Source organism: Candoia aspera, chromosome 2, assembly GCF_035149785.1.
Source record: "Candoia aspera isolate rCanAsp1 chromosome 2, rCanAsp1.hap2, whole genome shotgun sequence".
Lineage (NCBI taxonomy): Eukaryota > Metazoa > Chordata > Lepidosauria > Squamata > Boidae > Candoia > Candoia aspera.
The window spans coordinates 245,837,652-245,854,309 of NC_086154.1; the positions used below are offsets into that span (position 1 = coordinate 245,837,652).

Genomic DNA, 16,658 nt, shown 5'->3' on the forward strand with positions numbered 1-16,658 from the left:
AATGTAGCAGTAATGAAACACTAGAGACTTATTCGTTGTCTCAGCGTGGTTCCTGACTGTTAGGACATAAATGTAGTAATTGTTCTGATGTTCCTTGTGAACTTTCTACTTTGTTTCCTAGGTTGTAAATCCATATTACTTGCGTGTTCGGAGAAAGAATCCAGTAACAGGCACGTATTCCAAAATGAGCCTGCAATTATACCAGGTGGATAGTAGGACTTATCTACTGGACTTCCGTAGCATTGATGGTATGTGAAGTTGGTTTTTTGCAGGCAGCCTCTTATGTTGAATATATCAGCATTTATAATGGAGGAGGAAGGATTAACTGTCTCCTTTCTGTGGTGCTTATGGTGGTGCTGGTCTGGATCATGCCACTGTGGACTTAAAATTAATCGCAGAAGTTAAAATCTATAAAAAATAGAAAGTAGTTGGGATCCCATGTTACTTCATCCATCCACCCATCCAATATCTGCAAAACCAGCAGCAATATTTGCCTTAGTGGTCAGCAAAGATAGGATTGTCAGAAACTGCTGCAAGGCATCCCATGGGAAAATCTTTCATCCATCCTTAATGTCAAGTTAAGATCAGGGTGAACTGTGAACACATCCAGTGAAAGTTATTGCAGGCAAAAGTCAAAAAGAAAAACTCCAAATGAGTTTTCTCCAGTTTGATCATCTTGAGATGTATGAAGTCTACATCCCCAGAATTCCTGAAGCCAAACCAATAGGGATTCTGAGAACTATAATCCAAATGCATCTAGAAGCCATCAAGTTCAGAAATGCTACCTTAAGGCAAATCTAAACAGGATTCACTATCCGCATATATGGTGATATATATAATAGCTTTTTTGTGGAGAATAAGTCTCAAAGGCTTTTAGTCATAGCTCAACAAAGATTTGGTTTTAGTTACCATATATACTTCTTGATTCAGAATGAATGGAATATTCATGGAATGGATATTCAGAATAAATGGAATACTAGATACTCAGAATCAGTGGAATGGCAAACATAAGTGCAACCTGGTTCCTAATTGATTGGCTTTGAAATAGATTAGTTTTTATTGAACTTAGCAAAGCTTTTCTAGTAAATTTTAATGATAATAATAATAATGGTAGAATGTTCATTCTGGATACATAGAACCTGGTAACCATAATATGATAATCCACATCATTTTGGCTTGCTTACCTAATTCTCAAATTGTCCTATTCTTGTATGCCTTTCAATTCTTCTCTTTCCTTGCCTTAGATGAAATTATTGAAGGAAAATCGGGGACTACCACTCCCCAGAGGTCAGGCTCTGTGACTAATTATAGATCTGGTCAGAAGGATTCGGACACTGATGTTCAAGGAAAACCATCTGACGCGTCTCTTACCTCTTCAGTGACCTCTTCACTTGACTCTTCTACAACTGAAGTGACCCCAAGATCAGGGAGCCACACAATAGAATTTTTTGAGATGTGTGCAAATCTTATTAAAATACTTGCACAATGATTTATAAGATTGGCTTTTTTTTTACAGCAATAAGCATGCCGAAAAAGAAAAAAAATCATAGTGAAATGCTTCCAATTATAATCAAGTTACAGTTAACTTTGGCACTGAGAAGACTAGCCACATTGCAATTTGCACAGGAATTGAACTTGCATTTAGAAGCAGTCTACACCTCATACTGCATCCTTCCCAAACTAGACGTCCTCCAGATGTGTTGGCCATTCTGTCTGAAGATTAGGGAGGGCACATCTGGAGGCTTCCAGGTCAGGGAAGGCTATCTTTAATGAAGCAAATTATGATTAGATAGTCCACTGGTATGATGTGCAGGTACAAGAACAATATGTTTTTCATTGTGTACCATTAGGGCTTCATGGAATTTGACCTTTATATGCTGATTATTTATTCCTTTTACAGTACAAGTGCTCACAAGATCAAAAGGTGACTTTTGGAAACTGTCTTTGTATTCTGTTCTGTCAACAGAAGTGTTTCCCCTGTCAAACAGCACTTCAAGCACCTGGCACTTACCCCAAGTTTTCAATAGCCAGTGGTGCACTTGAGTGGAAAAGACAAAAAATGGTACCCTCCTTTTACCAATTCAGGCTTAGTCCTGAAAATGATAATGCCAAATATAATAATGTTCAGTTTAATTCAGTGAAGAAAAAGGCAGGGTCTAAAAATATGTAGCGTTGGTTTTCTCCAACCTCTGCTGCATGTCACAAATTTCAGAAGCACTTTGTAAATGGCGAGGGGAGTGGTGTTTTATTGTTCCAGCCTTGGAAGGCAATCAGAATTTATAATGCATGTGCACAACCTCCTTCCATGAATCTAAGCAGATGGACCTTAAAAGGATTCATGAGAGATGAGGCTTTTTCCCCCACTACAGCACAACTGATCTGTGAGAATGTTAAATGCTTGTCCAGACTGCAACTGTGCAGGTTTCCTGACCCATGTTGGGAGCCAGGAAACAGTTTTTTGCAGCTATGACAGGATATGGATTCTGTGCCTGAAGCTAAACCCAGTGGTTCCGTGGCTGATAGGATAGCCCAGACTGGTGTACCCAGTTCTTGGAATCATGCCCTGCCCTGAGATTTCAGTGGCTCCTGTTTTCATACAGATCTCTGGCAGATAACTCTTCTAGTAAGAGTGATTTGGATTTTGCCTGTGTTGCATAATCACGTTTTTTACACTGCTTTTATATACTGAATTAAGATTTCTAAAAGTATTGGAAGATGAAGTAGCTTTGGTTTTGCTTTGATATGTATAAAACGTAACTGGTTAGGTCAGAAATGAGTCAGCTGCCACAAATGCAGTTTGATTCTGGTAGCTTATTGAAAGTCTGCTGGAGAGAATCTCCCCCTCTCCACCCCAGAAATATTGGGTTTTTTATTAGATAAACTTAAGCTACAGAAGGCATCAGCTGAACTAAATTAAAATTAGAGAATGATGTTTAAATGGAAATACTGTATCATATTTCAGGAATTCTTTTTCAGTGCAGACATAACCATAATTAGCACTGATTTTTTTTGGCATTCCAGTTAATATTCCAAATGTATAAGCCCTTGTTCAAATGAGATGATAAACCAGATTCTTGGATAATTGTGTTTCCTTTATGAGTTGTACTTTGCTGTCCTGTCTGTTCCTCTTTGCTCCCACAACTGCTATAACAAACCAAGATGTTCTTTTTTTCCCCGTAATTTTATTGTCAGAACTAGGAATTTTATTTATTTGCCCAAATTAAAGGAGGGTTTATCTTTCAGTTATAAGTCGAGACCCTCAGTTCATGTGACTTACTGGCTAAATGGCTCCTAGTTTCTTTATCAGTTGTGCTAATGAGGTGGAAAAAAGAGGAATTCTGGCATATCATTTCTTGCCAACAAGCCCACAGTGAGGACAATAAGGCAGCAGTCAGTTTTCATCTTAAAAACTGAAATTGCCCTAGCCGCGGATTTTCTTGGTACAGATGCAGCACTTTAGTCATGGGCAATGCAAATGCACTGAGTGAAAATTTCAAAATCCAGGCAAATCCTTAATTTGGTATGCATATGGTTAACAAAAACAAAGCCATTAATACGTGATTATGTATTAATGGGACATATGGTTAGGTTCATATAGCATGCTATGGCATAATATCTTCTATTTGGCTTAGCATGTTGTGCAAACCCAGCTGTTACAGCATAAAACTATGCTAGTTGTAGCTTATTTAACAGACCATGATTCAGCAGACATGGCTTATGATATGTATACCCAGCCAACTGTGGCTTAGTCAACAAACCATGGTTAAGCAAACAATGATAAAGCAGTGTGTGAGCCTTCTTATAAGATGTGCAGATGCCAGAAAACAGATCTTTTAATCTCTCTTGCTTAATGTGGTGCCTTTGGAATGTTTTGCAGTATGATATCAATTATCATCAGCCTCTAACCTCAGTCCTAAGTAGGGATAATGAAAACTAGACCAGCCATTATCAGGGAGATGCCACCATCTTTTATTTAGGGAGAATGGCTTCACCTTCATCAGCCATTATCAGGGAGATGCCATCATCTTTTATTTAGTGAGAATGGCTTCATCTTTTATTTAGTGAGAATCTGCAGCTGAGGTTCCCAACTGGATTGTGCCAGCAAAGAATTAAGAACCGCTGAGAAAGTGATGCTGGGGTTTGAATATAACCATGTGTATCTAGTGAGGAAGTACCAGCAACTCAAGATGCACCGAAGAAGACTGGTTCCGTCTGTATATGTGTGAATTCAGGAGTGGCACTGTTCTGGTGTGTTAATTAGATAGAAGTTGGACTTCAACATTTTGTGCTATGGTCAGGGGACCTGTAAATCTATAGCCATGGACTTTTGCCACACGCTGGCCTTTTAGAGGTGAACGCTTAAAGTGGTCTTATGTTGCAGTTTCATATCTTATTACTTCCCAGAACGTAAGCAGTGGTTTTATAACTGAACTTGACTTGCAGTCATGAACATGTACTCCACAAGAGAGTTGTGTGTGGGAAGGAAAGGGGCGGGAGGTTAAAAGGAGCTATTGCTGTGATTCAGTAAGAGAAAAGGTTGTCTTGCGGACCAGGTAGCAGTCCTACTCTTAATTTACTTGTTGTTTTATTTACGACAAGTAAATAGAAGTACTTGTTACATCTTGCTCTGCTGCATTTATACAATTACTGTGATTTATTTTTTACTTACGGTGTCTTAATTTGGAATTGTTAATGCTGGACTTGGCAAATGGCATAAATGCACATTTTTTTTCTTCATAGCTCAAAATGTTTTTGGTAAGCCACAATCTTAAATTTGAACAAACACCCAACAATAAGTGGCTGTAAGTGATGTGTTTCTCTGTTTCAACAGATTGTACAGCCTTACTCTGCCCTGCTTATTTATCTAAACGTAAGTCCCACCTGAAGTAAAATTGCATTGACTTCAGGGGTCCTTGTTTTTAAATATGTCTGCACAAGGACTGTAGCTGTGGTGTGTTTCCTGCTCAGATCCAACTGAAATGAACAGAAGATATCTGCTAGTCTCATCGGCTTGATTTTATATCCAGTGTCTGCATCAAAAAATGTCATGTATAAAACTTTTAATTCTTAAAAATTTTAATGTATATAAGTTTTGTTGAGTTTTTGGGGGTGGGGTGTCAAGCTATCAGGCCTTAACTTCATCTTTGGAATATAAGGGCCAAAGTGCATAGCAGAAAGATACAGCTGCCTATTCTTAAATACACAACACTGTAATTTTCTTTAAAAGCCATTTAAATGTCCCCTTTTTACTTTTTTTTGTTAACTTGGGCAGAAGGGTATCTTGCGTGTATTCAGGCAGAAAAAATGAATCAATAAATAAATGTTTTGTAATAATTTTTAGACTTAGAGTAAAATATTGATATTGAAATTACTTTTTTTCCCCCTTTTACTCAGGCCTTGTGTGGTTCTGTAGTGGAGGCTTATTGCTGGCCCTTCTTAGTGATACAGGAGGTCAGGGCACTTGACCACAAAATAAGAGCTGCTTTGCAGAACTGACTGTGATGGGAACTGTGAAGAAAAGGAATTTGTTTTAAAAATGAAAAATAACAGAAGTGTACAGCTTAGCCAAGTAGCATATTCAAATATTATTTCTTTGGGCTCCTTCCAGTGGAAAAGCCCTTCAGATTATCTGTTTTTATTCCAAACACTTCATAATTGATTGTCTGGGTGGGGAGGAAGTGGAAAACTTGTGCAATGTAACTTAACACGGTAAAAAGTAAAAATCCCATCTTCGTAGTGCAATCTTTCCAAAGGCTGACTTTTACATGTTATTTTTAAGTTTTCAATCAGTAGAAGGTTTGAGATAATTTTGCCAATTGATTTTTACCATTGTATTGCTTAAGAAATGGAAGATCACCATCTCTCAAAAACAGTATGTGCCTACTTTTATTGCATTCTCTCTCTCTCTCTCTCTGTTTTGTTGGGGGGGGGCAATATTGAATGAAATTGCTTGTGATAGCTGTATATGACCTGTTACTTTTAACAAACATTAAACTGTATGCAAGTAAATCTACTTAAAATTTCATGGTACAGTTTCTCAGCTTCCTTAATTCCTCTGTCAATTCTTATTAATTGTTGGGGACTTTCTCAACATTGATAGAGGTTTAGAATAGTGGGAGAAATATATGCAGCCCTAGGTTAGTTGGGCTAACCTAGGGCTGCATATAACTATCACTCCCAACAACACTCCAGATGTTGTTGGAAGTGATAGTTCAGCAGCAACTGAAGAGCCATAGATCTCGGGCCCAGGACAGCAAAGGATAACAGTGCTTTCAAGATACCTTCATGTCAGTCCTCCTAGTCCAAGGCTAGGGAGCCTGGTATTCTGCTGTTACTCCCATCAGCCCCAGTAGTTTATGGGTATTGTAGCATGAGATATCTGGAAGGGAACAGACTAGGTGGCCTATTCCTGACCAAGCCCAATATAATTTTCTCTGATTGGCAGCTGTTCTCTGCTGTGGACAGAGCACCTGAAGTCTCCTCTTTGGTGTAAAATTCTCTGAAGAGGATTGCAATTGTCACTTTATGCAGGCAAAGGCGGTGATTGATTGGCCACGGACATTGCTATGAAGGACTTAGTAGTACATCAAGTCTTTGGAAATGGAAGACTTCTAAATCATCCCTTATACTTGCTGCCAACCACAAAGTAGTATAATCTATAGGTGGAAGCCAGTTTATGCTATACATTTAAATGCCTGAATTTTCCTCACAAACCATTGGCTGATCAAAATGTGGTTTTTTTTATGGCGTTGCATGATGTATGAATCCGGCCTATTGCGGTTAAGTCAGCAAAATTGTTAAACCATGACTTAACAAGTGTGAACCCAGCTCCTTTGTATGTGGGGCATGTGATCTGCAATATCCTCCCCCAAAGTGGTGTCTTCTAGATGTCTAGGACTACTACTCCTTTGTCTGTAGCCAACTCGATCCTGACATGGTGGGAAATGATTGGAGGGAAACAAACTAGCTTCATTACTGATTTTTTTGTGGGGTGGGGGGGAGATTCCTAAATGTCCCCCAAAGATGGCACCACCTAGCTGGTGGTGGCTGATCCAGGTTAGGATTCAATTAGTACCTGCATGGGAGATCACCCCCAAATCCTACAGCTATGGTTTTGACTGGAGGTCAGAAATGCATAGGAGAGGAAAGCAATGACAAACCATCTCATTATTGCTGTGGGGAAAATTACCCAAATCTGTCCAAGAAATCACCAGGAACCAAGCTTGCTTTAAGGAGACTTTATTTTTGCTATTAAGTGAGTAGTGCAGGGGTTTATAGCTCACCTGAGTCTGAACTTCAGGGTTCATTTTTGAGGAATGGCAAAGCATCAAAAACTTCTTTACATGACTGTATACTGAAGTTAAAGTAGCTTCACACACACATTTAAGCTGGCGGTATTCAAGAACCTCAAGCTGCGTAAAAGATAACCTTGGCTGTCCCTTATGTTGGAAGCGAAGTCAAGTGACTGGTAGTGGGTGGGATCAGAGGAGCACTTGGCAATTTCAAGCTGATGCAGGCACATCCACTCCCCTCTGGTTCCTGGTCAGCCTTGGCTGTGATCTAAGCTCTGCTGGTGGTCTATCAGAATTGCAACATCAGCACAAAAAAAGTTTTGTAAATGCTTTGTGGCCTTTACCAGTTCATTGCAAGCTGAAGTAGCACAATGGTGAAATGATGAATGGGACCAAACACACAGACGGCATCTGGAAGTTGTGTAAATAAAGATGGGTTTGGGGAGGTGAAATAAACCTTCCAGTGCTGCTTGTGACTCATTTCCCTTCATGATTCCAAGTTTTTTAAACTGAGTTGTTATAGGAAGGGTGGGGAAGGAGGGGCAGGGAACAGTGTTTAGGGCAGTGTTTCTCAATCTTGGCAACAGTAAGATGTGTGGACTTCAACTCCCAGAATTCCCCAGCCAGCCATGCTAGCTAGGGAATTCTGGCAGTTGAAGTCCACAGGTCTTACAGTGGCCAAGGTTGAGAAACACAAGTCTAGGGATTCCTGTCCTCAGACTTGTCCCATTTCTTGCCACAACCCTTTGATAGATATCCCCCACCTCCCCGCTAGTTACTTGAAGAAGAGAGGGGGCAGCAAAACCGGAGGAATTGACCATTTGCTTTGCTTGCACATAATCACTGTTGGAGACACGAAATATGGACAACAGAGGAAGGATGTGGATTGGCAAAGGGGGTTGCAAATTTCATATCGTTTCCTTCCAATCTGAGGATTGGGCGAACACCATCTTAACTCAGCATGGGAATTAAAGTCAGAGCACGTGCTGCGCAGCAAGTGGGAAGGTCGAAGTTCTGACGCTAGCCAATAGTAGCGGTCCGAGCGGGTCACGTGATCACATATCACACAACACCCAGTATGCCCTGGGGCCCAATCGCAGGACCCGGCTTGCTTAGGAATGGCCTTTTTTTTTTGCCTGGGGCTCCTCAACGCTCCTCCGCTGTCAATTTTGTAAGGATAACGAGATGTTAGAAAAACACGAGATTTCCCTATCCGGTGACAATTAAAAGTCTCATGGTCGGTACACAGAACAGTATCTTTCCTTTAAAGGCGCCCCCACCTTCCGCTACGTTTCACCCTGGAGGCTAGAGCGGACCTTCAATTGCAGCGGAAGCTGAGCATAGAGTTTATGGCATTGCTCAGAGCGTCGCCATTTCAGGGATTGTCGCTTCCGGTTGGTAGTGGTTAGCTTACAAGCGACGGCGCTGGGGAGACGCCGCTGGAGAGGGGGGCTTTCAGGTAATCATGTCACCTTTCCTTCCACTGGACTCTCCCCCTTCTAGCATCTCTCCCAAATTTTTCACAGAAAACAAATTCATTTCCTCCTTTTATATCTTCATTATATAAGGGGTGGATTGGGACAACCTGGAAAACAGCCCTAGCCCGTTGATGGCTGCCTTGTATTCCCAAGACCTTAGGAACTACAACTCCCATAAGCCCCACCGGGCGGCTTTCTGGGAGTTGTAGATCAAGGGTGACAAAATACTTATCGTTGTTGCAGCTATGTCAAAGCTCCTGCCTGATGTTAATCCTGTAGGGGAAGATGTTATTTCAGATTAATAGCTCTTCAGGTGCTTGGAAATTTAGGGAACTGAAGGGTGGGAATGCTGGAATTGGCCCTTGGATCTTGATTGTCTGAATAAGGAGCTGACACATCCTTAAGCTTAGCCTTTGTCTGAAAGGTATTCTGAAAATAATAGTATTGTAAACGTCTGTGAACTTAAAGGCTAAGCATTAGTCACGATTTAAGCCAGTGTTTCTCAACCTTTGCAACTTTAAGATGTGTGGACTTCAACTCCCAGGATTCCTGAACCAGCATTCTGCATGCTGGCTGGGGAATTCTGGGAGTTGAAGTCCACACATATTGAAGTTACCAAGGTTGAGAAACACTGATTTAAGCCTTTTGCAGACAGCAGTCTATTTTTTTAGACGCAGTGTGTGTGAGAGGAATGTTTGTCCACCCACGCAGGAGTGTAATAGTAAGCAGTAAGATCAGAAGGAGATTGTAAGCAGAGGGATTGGACAATAATACTAATTTTATTAGAAGTAGTTATTTATAAAATAGTTTCCAGATTATAATGCAGACTTTCTGTTTTGCACTGCAATCTGCCTCTCCTGTTTTTTTTTTGTAATTCCACCCAAGAAAAAGATAAGGGAGCTGGTATGGTTTGAAGTCTTTTTACCCAGTTGTTTTTGAATATTGCCACTTCTAATTATGATGGATTTCTGATTTAATTTTTCTTCTGTAAACTCTTTCATCAGTGTAGAATGTAGTGGGATGTTACTGATAAATGACAAAACATTTGGTGGACAAGCCAACAGAAGTTGGGAATGACAATTCTGATGTGTGGACACAGTTGGCATCCAAGTAAAAATCTAGTTTGTGTGTCTGTTATATAGTTTATTATGTATGTTTACTACATGCAGCTGTTTATCTGCAACAATATACTATGCAGTAGGGCTGTGCAGAACTTGAAATTTGATTCCTGAAAGATGCTTTGGAACACACAGGGGCATGACTGTAACATTTGTATAGAATGCCTTAAAGCAAAAAGATTTTTTGGTGGGGGGGGTCACCTTCCAGGAGCTAAGTGCAGCCGTGTGATCCTGGGAAAAGACATGCTTGCTTTAAAGAGTTTCAGACAAGTGCTATATTTATGCTCCTGTATCCAATACCATTTCTGAATTATCTCCAAAGGTTATTATAGCTTTTACTTTACTATTCCAAACTCTCTGTTATTGAACAGAAAAACAATCTCTCATGTGTTTACAGTCCTTGCCCTTCAACTGTATGTGTGTCTGTAGCTAGATAGATAGTGCATTTTCATGCATCTGATGGTCCACAGAAATAGAACACGTTATTCCAAAAGATGTTACAACAATCCTTGTTTTTGTTAACAAATTAATATGGCTGCCTCATTGAAAATGTGATAAAGTGCCTCACTCTGTGAAGAAGGCTTGGTTCATATATCATACTAAGCCTTAAAACAAGATTTATAAATCAGAATAGCTGCATTCACCATCACACTAAAGTGCAAACTAAAGTTACTACATTATGGTTTAGTGTGATACATAAACTAAGCTTGTGATTTTGCCTTCATTTCATTTGAACACCTGTAGATACCAAATTCATAAATTTTAAGCAGAATTTGTTAGCAGAAATTAGACTTTTTGAGCAGATGGAATTGTTATCTGGGTTAGAATTACTTATATAATATAGATTACTTATGTAAATTGATACGTTACATATAGATCAAAATTATGCAAATAGTTGAATGTGCATTCTTTTCAGTTTTCTGGAATGGCTTCCTTTGGATGGAAGAGGAAGATTGGTGAGAAGGTATCTAAGGTAACATCTCAGCAATTTGAAGCTCAAGCTGCTGATGAGCAGGGTCTGGTTGATAATACTGAAGCTGATGGGCTTCATGAAGCCAAAAGGAAGAAGGGGCTTCTCCTGGAAGACTGCGTAGCCCAGAGTAAACGTCTGAAGGATGAAGGTGCCATTTTAGCTGAAAATGGAAGGTATGGATTTTTTTTCTCTCTAGATGTGTATGTCCTGTTCCATATTAGATAGTTGCTTATGTTACCCCTTGTTATATTTAAAGCACTGTTGATATTAATGTGTGCAAATGTATTGATGTTGTAAATTAATTAAGTAATCCACAATGGGTGGATTCACACATAACAGTTTCATCATAAAACATGGTTTACATATCACAGTAATAGGGTTCATACAACTCACTAACCCAAAACCAGAGAAATCCTGTTATGACTTAGTGTGAGTGTGAAGTTAGCCAATGTCTTCTATAGAGTATCGAATTTGCATGGGCTTAAAAATGTCAGCTTGCTAAGACTGAGTGAAGTTTTAGCTATTCTAATCATTTAATTGTAATTAGGAAACAATCACTTTTCTCCTTTCTCTGTTAACTACCCATATGCAGTTTCAGTAGTAACTTTGGTGAGTATTATGTCTTCACCAATCTGAATGTTAACCATATTTTGTACCAGATTATGCTACTAACTGTAACTGATCAGGTCAGAGTAAAAGTAGCTTGATTCATGGTTGGTTCTGAAAGTAAAAGGGAAATAGGTTGACTACTGGCCTTTCCAGTCCTGGATTGTCAACAGTAATCGGCTGCAGCAATAGTTTGTCAAGATTTGGGGGCAGGTTTATATCCTTTCAATGAGATTCCAGATAGTGAATCACCTGTGACACGTATCTATTCTGGTGGCCATTTGGTTTCAGCAGTTCTATCATTTAACTAGGCTTTGTGGGAAGAAATGCTTCCTTTTGTCTGTTCTAACCTTTGCACCATTCAGGGTCTTTGGATGATGCCTAGTATTCTAGAATAGAAAGAAAATTTCCATATCCACCTTCCTTGCATTGTACATAATTTTATAAACCCCTATTTTGTCCCTCCCCCTATCTTTGCTCCTTTACAAAATAGCAGCATAGAAATTTAATCAATCAATCAATCACCCATTGTAACTGTGCCACAAAGGGAAATGTTCTGGACCCCAATAATTTCAGCACCTTTCCAAGGGTACATTTTCCTTTTTGAGATGTGGTGATCAGAGCTTTCCTTGTACAGTAAAACAAAATTATGGTATTGGTAGATTTAGATGAAATAGTTCTGAGAACATTTGGAAGTTATGCACAACTTCCTAATAGGTTCTTGATTACCAATCAATCAATAGCAACTGCTATTAAGCTAAACCCCCCTCCCATTTTTCTGCCACTGAATAAACAAATAGTGGTACATTCTTGGGTCATATTACATAGTCTCATGTAGCTTGCAAAAGGTTTTGGTGTTTACATGGTGTGCATAAAGTTAGAAATTAATATTGCCTAAATTGATGTACCTGTTTAATGATGTCCTTCTGTTATAGAAATGGAAAACCTCAGATGATCAAGATACTGCTTTTTTACTACTCCTAGCTTACTGTACCACTGGCCTTGTTCCAGTGGTGGGACTTGTTTCACTACATGTTGAGAACTATAGATGTTCCTTTCTTTTGTTACCATAATCAGAGGCTTTGCAGACTCTTACGTTCTGATTTGCTTTTGCCAATTACTTTTAAATAAATGAAAATATAATTAACTGACTTGTTTCATTACCATGTGAGGTACAAAAGTCAGCACTATGTCAGATATTACATGAGACAAATCTGACTTTCCTTCTACCTGAAGGGAGCCACGGTGAGTCACAACTCTCTAATAATTGGCACTCCATGATCCACTTAATACGTCATACTTAAATATTGTATATATACATTGGAAACATCTCATAGGATTTAAAATATGTGAATTAAGTGGACTTCTATCAAAAATGGACTGTCCACATTTGATCTCTGTGTATGTGTATTTATTTGGTAGGCTTGATACAAAATAAAAAGGTAAATATTCCCTTAAGTAAAGTTTGACTTGATATGATAACCGTATAGGTCCATGTAATTTCTTTGCCAACAATATAGAAGTGGTTTGCCATTGGCTTTTTCTGGGATTTTTTTTTTCTTCCCAATCTATCCTTCAGTCCTTGGTTGTCCTGGTGTTCTCCTATCCAAGGATGAATCATTAATATCCAAGATACAGAATAGTATCCCTGAATTTGGAGCCCTCCAAATGTTGTAATATAATTAGCCACCAGATGGCGGTAGCATCAACTTCCATGCAGCATTTTTGAGAAATAGGTTCTTTTTATTTTGTGCCTTTTCAAACTATTGAATAAAGAAACCTGAAGACAGATATTTACCTAAATAATGAGGAATGAAATCAGTGTAATTATTTTTAGTCATTATGCATAGATTGGTGGCCTGAAATTTGTGCTTATATCTATTGTGCCTAGAATATCCTTTTTTTAAAAAAAAAAAATTGGAGCAAGCATCCTAAGTGTGAAACGTTTTGAACTCATCACATTACTCCTGCATTTAGAAGATTGATAGAAAGGCTTTTGTACATTTTCAGTTTATTCTGTGCTTTGTGACCAAGCAGCTCTTGACTCAGGCATCATATAAGAGTCTTGCTTCATTCCTTAGCCAAAAAAAAAAGTAAATCTCTATGCTGTCTCAAGAGTGATTGGCTTCTCCCCAGGTCTTAAGAGCTGAATTAACCACTCTAATTGCTGGCTTTAGAAAGAATGTTTTGGAAAGCCAATTGGAGGCAGCTTCCTAAAAAAGCATCCCCTAATTAAGAGGAGGGGCAGTCTAGTGGGCTCTAGATGTATCAGCAACAACTCTCATTATCCTCAGCATCATGTCCAAGGGCACGGATTCTGGGAGGTGTCATTCGAACCAGCTAGATGGCACCATGTTTTCTTCTTCCCATTCTAAAATGTGCTGCATCCACGATTCTGTGGTATCCTTGGCTGTCCCTTTTGAGATGATGAATGCTTTGGTGTTTCTGTTTTACAGGCAGTGATTAACCATTCTATGTAGAACAGCTGGCCTGCCATATTTCAAAAGAGCTGTCCCAATATTTAGATCAGTCTTGGCTGGTTGTTGTGCTGTGAAATGCTAAAAAAAATAGTTCTTTGAGTGGTCTGTGAAGCTCATTTCAGATGCATGCTTGCCACATGAAATGACTTCATTGCTACCTGTATATCTCTGAAAGCATAATTTTCTGATGACACAACCCTCATTTAGAAAAAGGCATCTAAGCCTAGCTTTGAGATTCTTTTTTTGTAGGTTTTTTGTAGCTTTCTATTTGGTTAAACACTTTTCATATCAGAACAGTATATAAATATGTTAGAATTCTTAAAAGCCCCATCTTATCAAACTTTGGAAATGTTTCCTGCAGGAGTTTGATATGCAGTCTCTGTCAGATAGAGCAACTTCCATTTCAGTTTTGTGGTGTTATGGATGAAAGCTGGAAATTCAAGAATAAGACTGTCTTCACATGTAGCAAAATGAGGTGAGAATTACGGGATAGAATTTGAAGGGGCTGAGTATATTGCATCACCTAACATTAAAGATGGAAGAATATCATTTTTGAAAGCTCCTCCATATTTAGTAGAAAAAAGTTCTTCTTTGCATATAAAAAAATCAGCAACTGGTAAAATAGGTCCTAGATGAACACACTGCTTTTTGTGTTAGTTCTCTATCTGCAGGGAGTTCGTCAGCATGGGGGAATATTTAGAAATGGTGTCATCTATTCTATCAGCTCATTGCTTTAGTTGTTCGTATAAACCAGGCCTTGACCAGTATCTCACTGAAAGATCGATTATAGCTATGTTTCAAAAAAACAATAACAACTCACATTGTACAGCTTCTGGCTTATGGATGAGACACGTACTTATGAAATGTACTGTTATGCCTGAATTTGAGTTTGAAGCTGGATTTCTCTTCCCTGGTTTGTTAGGAGAGCAGTAAGCCAGGATCTGGATTCAGACATAACAGGAGCTTTTTTCATCCATTAGTTTTCCAGCTAGTTACTTTTACTGGAAGGAAGAGATGGATGGGAATCTTAGCTTAGCAAGTGCAGGTCCACTGTTGTCCAACATTCTCAAAATCTGACTTGTTATGGTTGAATGAAGTGTTTGAATTCTGTTTAGACAGAGCAGTGAAACTGAACTTACGAATTGCCTGCTAATGTTGAGGTGGGAGTGGAACAGCTGAAGTTCACATTCACATTCAGCCATGAAACCCAATAGGTGAGCTTGCTCAGTCATCATCTTTCAGTCGGTCGTACAGTATTAGGGTGAAAACGAAGTGATCTTACATACTGCTCTGAGTTCCTGGAGGAAACTTGGAATATACATACAGTAAAGCAAATATGAATAATGTATGAATGTATTAGTGAAAGTAGATTCTGCAAGGTTTCTTGTTAATATATGCTTTACGTAAATAACTTTATAAGCACACGGCAGCATTTTTCTCTTGCAATAAAAGAGGAAAACTTACAAGCTTACTGACTATTTTTCTTCCTCTTATACTTTTAAAAATAATCTCCGCCTTCCCTCATTCTTGTCACTTGTTGGCACTTAAGCAGAGTTTGAGTTCTAAAATATTGATAGCTTTAGAAGTCATTAATTACTTTGCTTCCGACTTATTTATTGCTTTTCAGGTTTAAGAGGAAGTTATGATGACGGAGAAAGCTCCTAGATTGCTTAAATCAGCTGATGTCTGGCCCAGTGGCAATATAAAATAATAATAATCATGCTTCTTGCTATTAGAGCCATAAAATTATGCCAGTTCTGAACTATACTTTCTTCTCTAAAGCTTTATATCACTAACAAAATACAATGCATTCTTAATCTCTGTGTGAACCAGACATAATTGAACAATGTTATTTCCAGGATCCTTCACTTTGAAATGCGGTAAATGTTGACAGAGGAGAAAGTTGGTAAGATTGCTTAATCAGTCAAGGAAGTTGGCACTTGTTGCAATGTGGAGAAGTGATATTTTTAATGAGCCTAATCTCAGGGAACGTAAAATAGTGTTTTATAGTACGTAATATTGCTGTGCAACATCAGAAATGAAGGCTACGATACACATCCTTAAGAATTAATGTTTGCTCGTGGTGATATTGCAGAGACTGAGTTTTCTCCAGGGCAAACAAAACTCGGATCAGCTTCTTCATATGGTTAGGCGAATTTTACATTGCAAGAAACATGGACCTGCTATTAAAAAAAAGTTCTTCTTGGGAGTACTCTGCAATATCTAACAACATTTTCTCCTGGTTAATTGTCTCCTTGCTCTTTTGGAATGACGGAAGACACCGCGGAACGTCGCTATCCATTTCAGAAGGCGAGAGCAATATCTACACCAGTGTTCCTCAACCTTGGCAACTTTCAGATGTGTGGACAGCCAGCCCTTCTGGGAGTTGAAGTCCACACATCTGAAAGTTGCCAAGGTTGAGGAACACTGATCTACCCTGTTCCTGAATCTTGTGCTTCAGGCAGTGAGCGAGGCAGTGTGGTTTGCAGAAGCAGGAAACTTTGTATAAAATCTGTTAGATTGAGGTATCCACATGATGCAGTAGTTGGTAGGAAGTCTCCAGAGAACTGGGAAGGAAGAAATGGGTGGTCTTTCGAGCTATGCCTGCTTGTAACTGTGAGTTCTTACTTCTAAATAGGGTTGCATAGCAGTGTGTTAAAACATTGGAGGCTGTGCAATGTATTAAAGAGAGCTTGGATGGCATTAGATTG

General features: G+C 39.0%; 2 protein-coding genes across 3 annotated transcripts in view; both read left to right on the plus strand.

Moving 5' to 3' along the window:
- PRKAA1 (protein kinase AMP-activated catalytic subunit alpha 1) overlaps positions 1-6,025 on the plus strand; it is a 39,589-nt gene extending 33,564 nt beyond the window's left edge. The window contains exons 9-10 of the mRNA XM_063293164.1: positions 122-248; positions 1,245-6,025. Coding sequence (XP_063149234.1) covers positions 122-248; positions 1,245-1,489 — 372 coding nt within the window. The 3' untranslated portion in view covers positions 1,490-6,025. The remainder of the gene's footprint in view (positions 1-121; positions 249-1,244) is intronic.
- A 2,646-nt stretch (positions 6,026-8,671) lies between these two features.
- TTC33 (tetratricopeptide repeat domain 33) overlaps positions 8,672-16,658 on the plus strand; it is a 64,093-nt gene continuing 56,106 nt past the window's right edge. For both annotated transcript variants that reach the window (XR_010067356.1, XM_063295717.1), the window contains exons 1-2: positions 8,672-8,751; positions 10,805-11,034. Coding sequence is in view for 1 of the 2 variants with exons in the window: in XM_063295717.1 (XP_063151787.1) it covers positions 10,814-11,034 (221 nt within the window). In the remaining variant the exon portion in view is untranslated. The remainder of the gene's footprint in view (positions 8,752-10,804; positions 11,035-16,658) is intronic.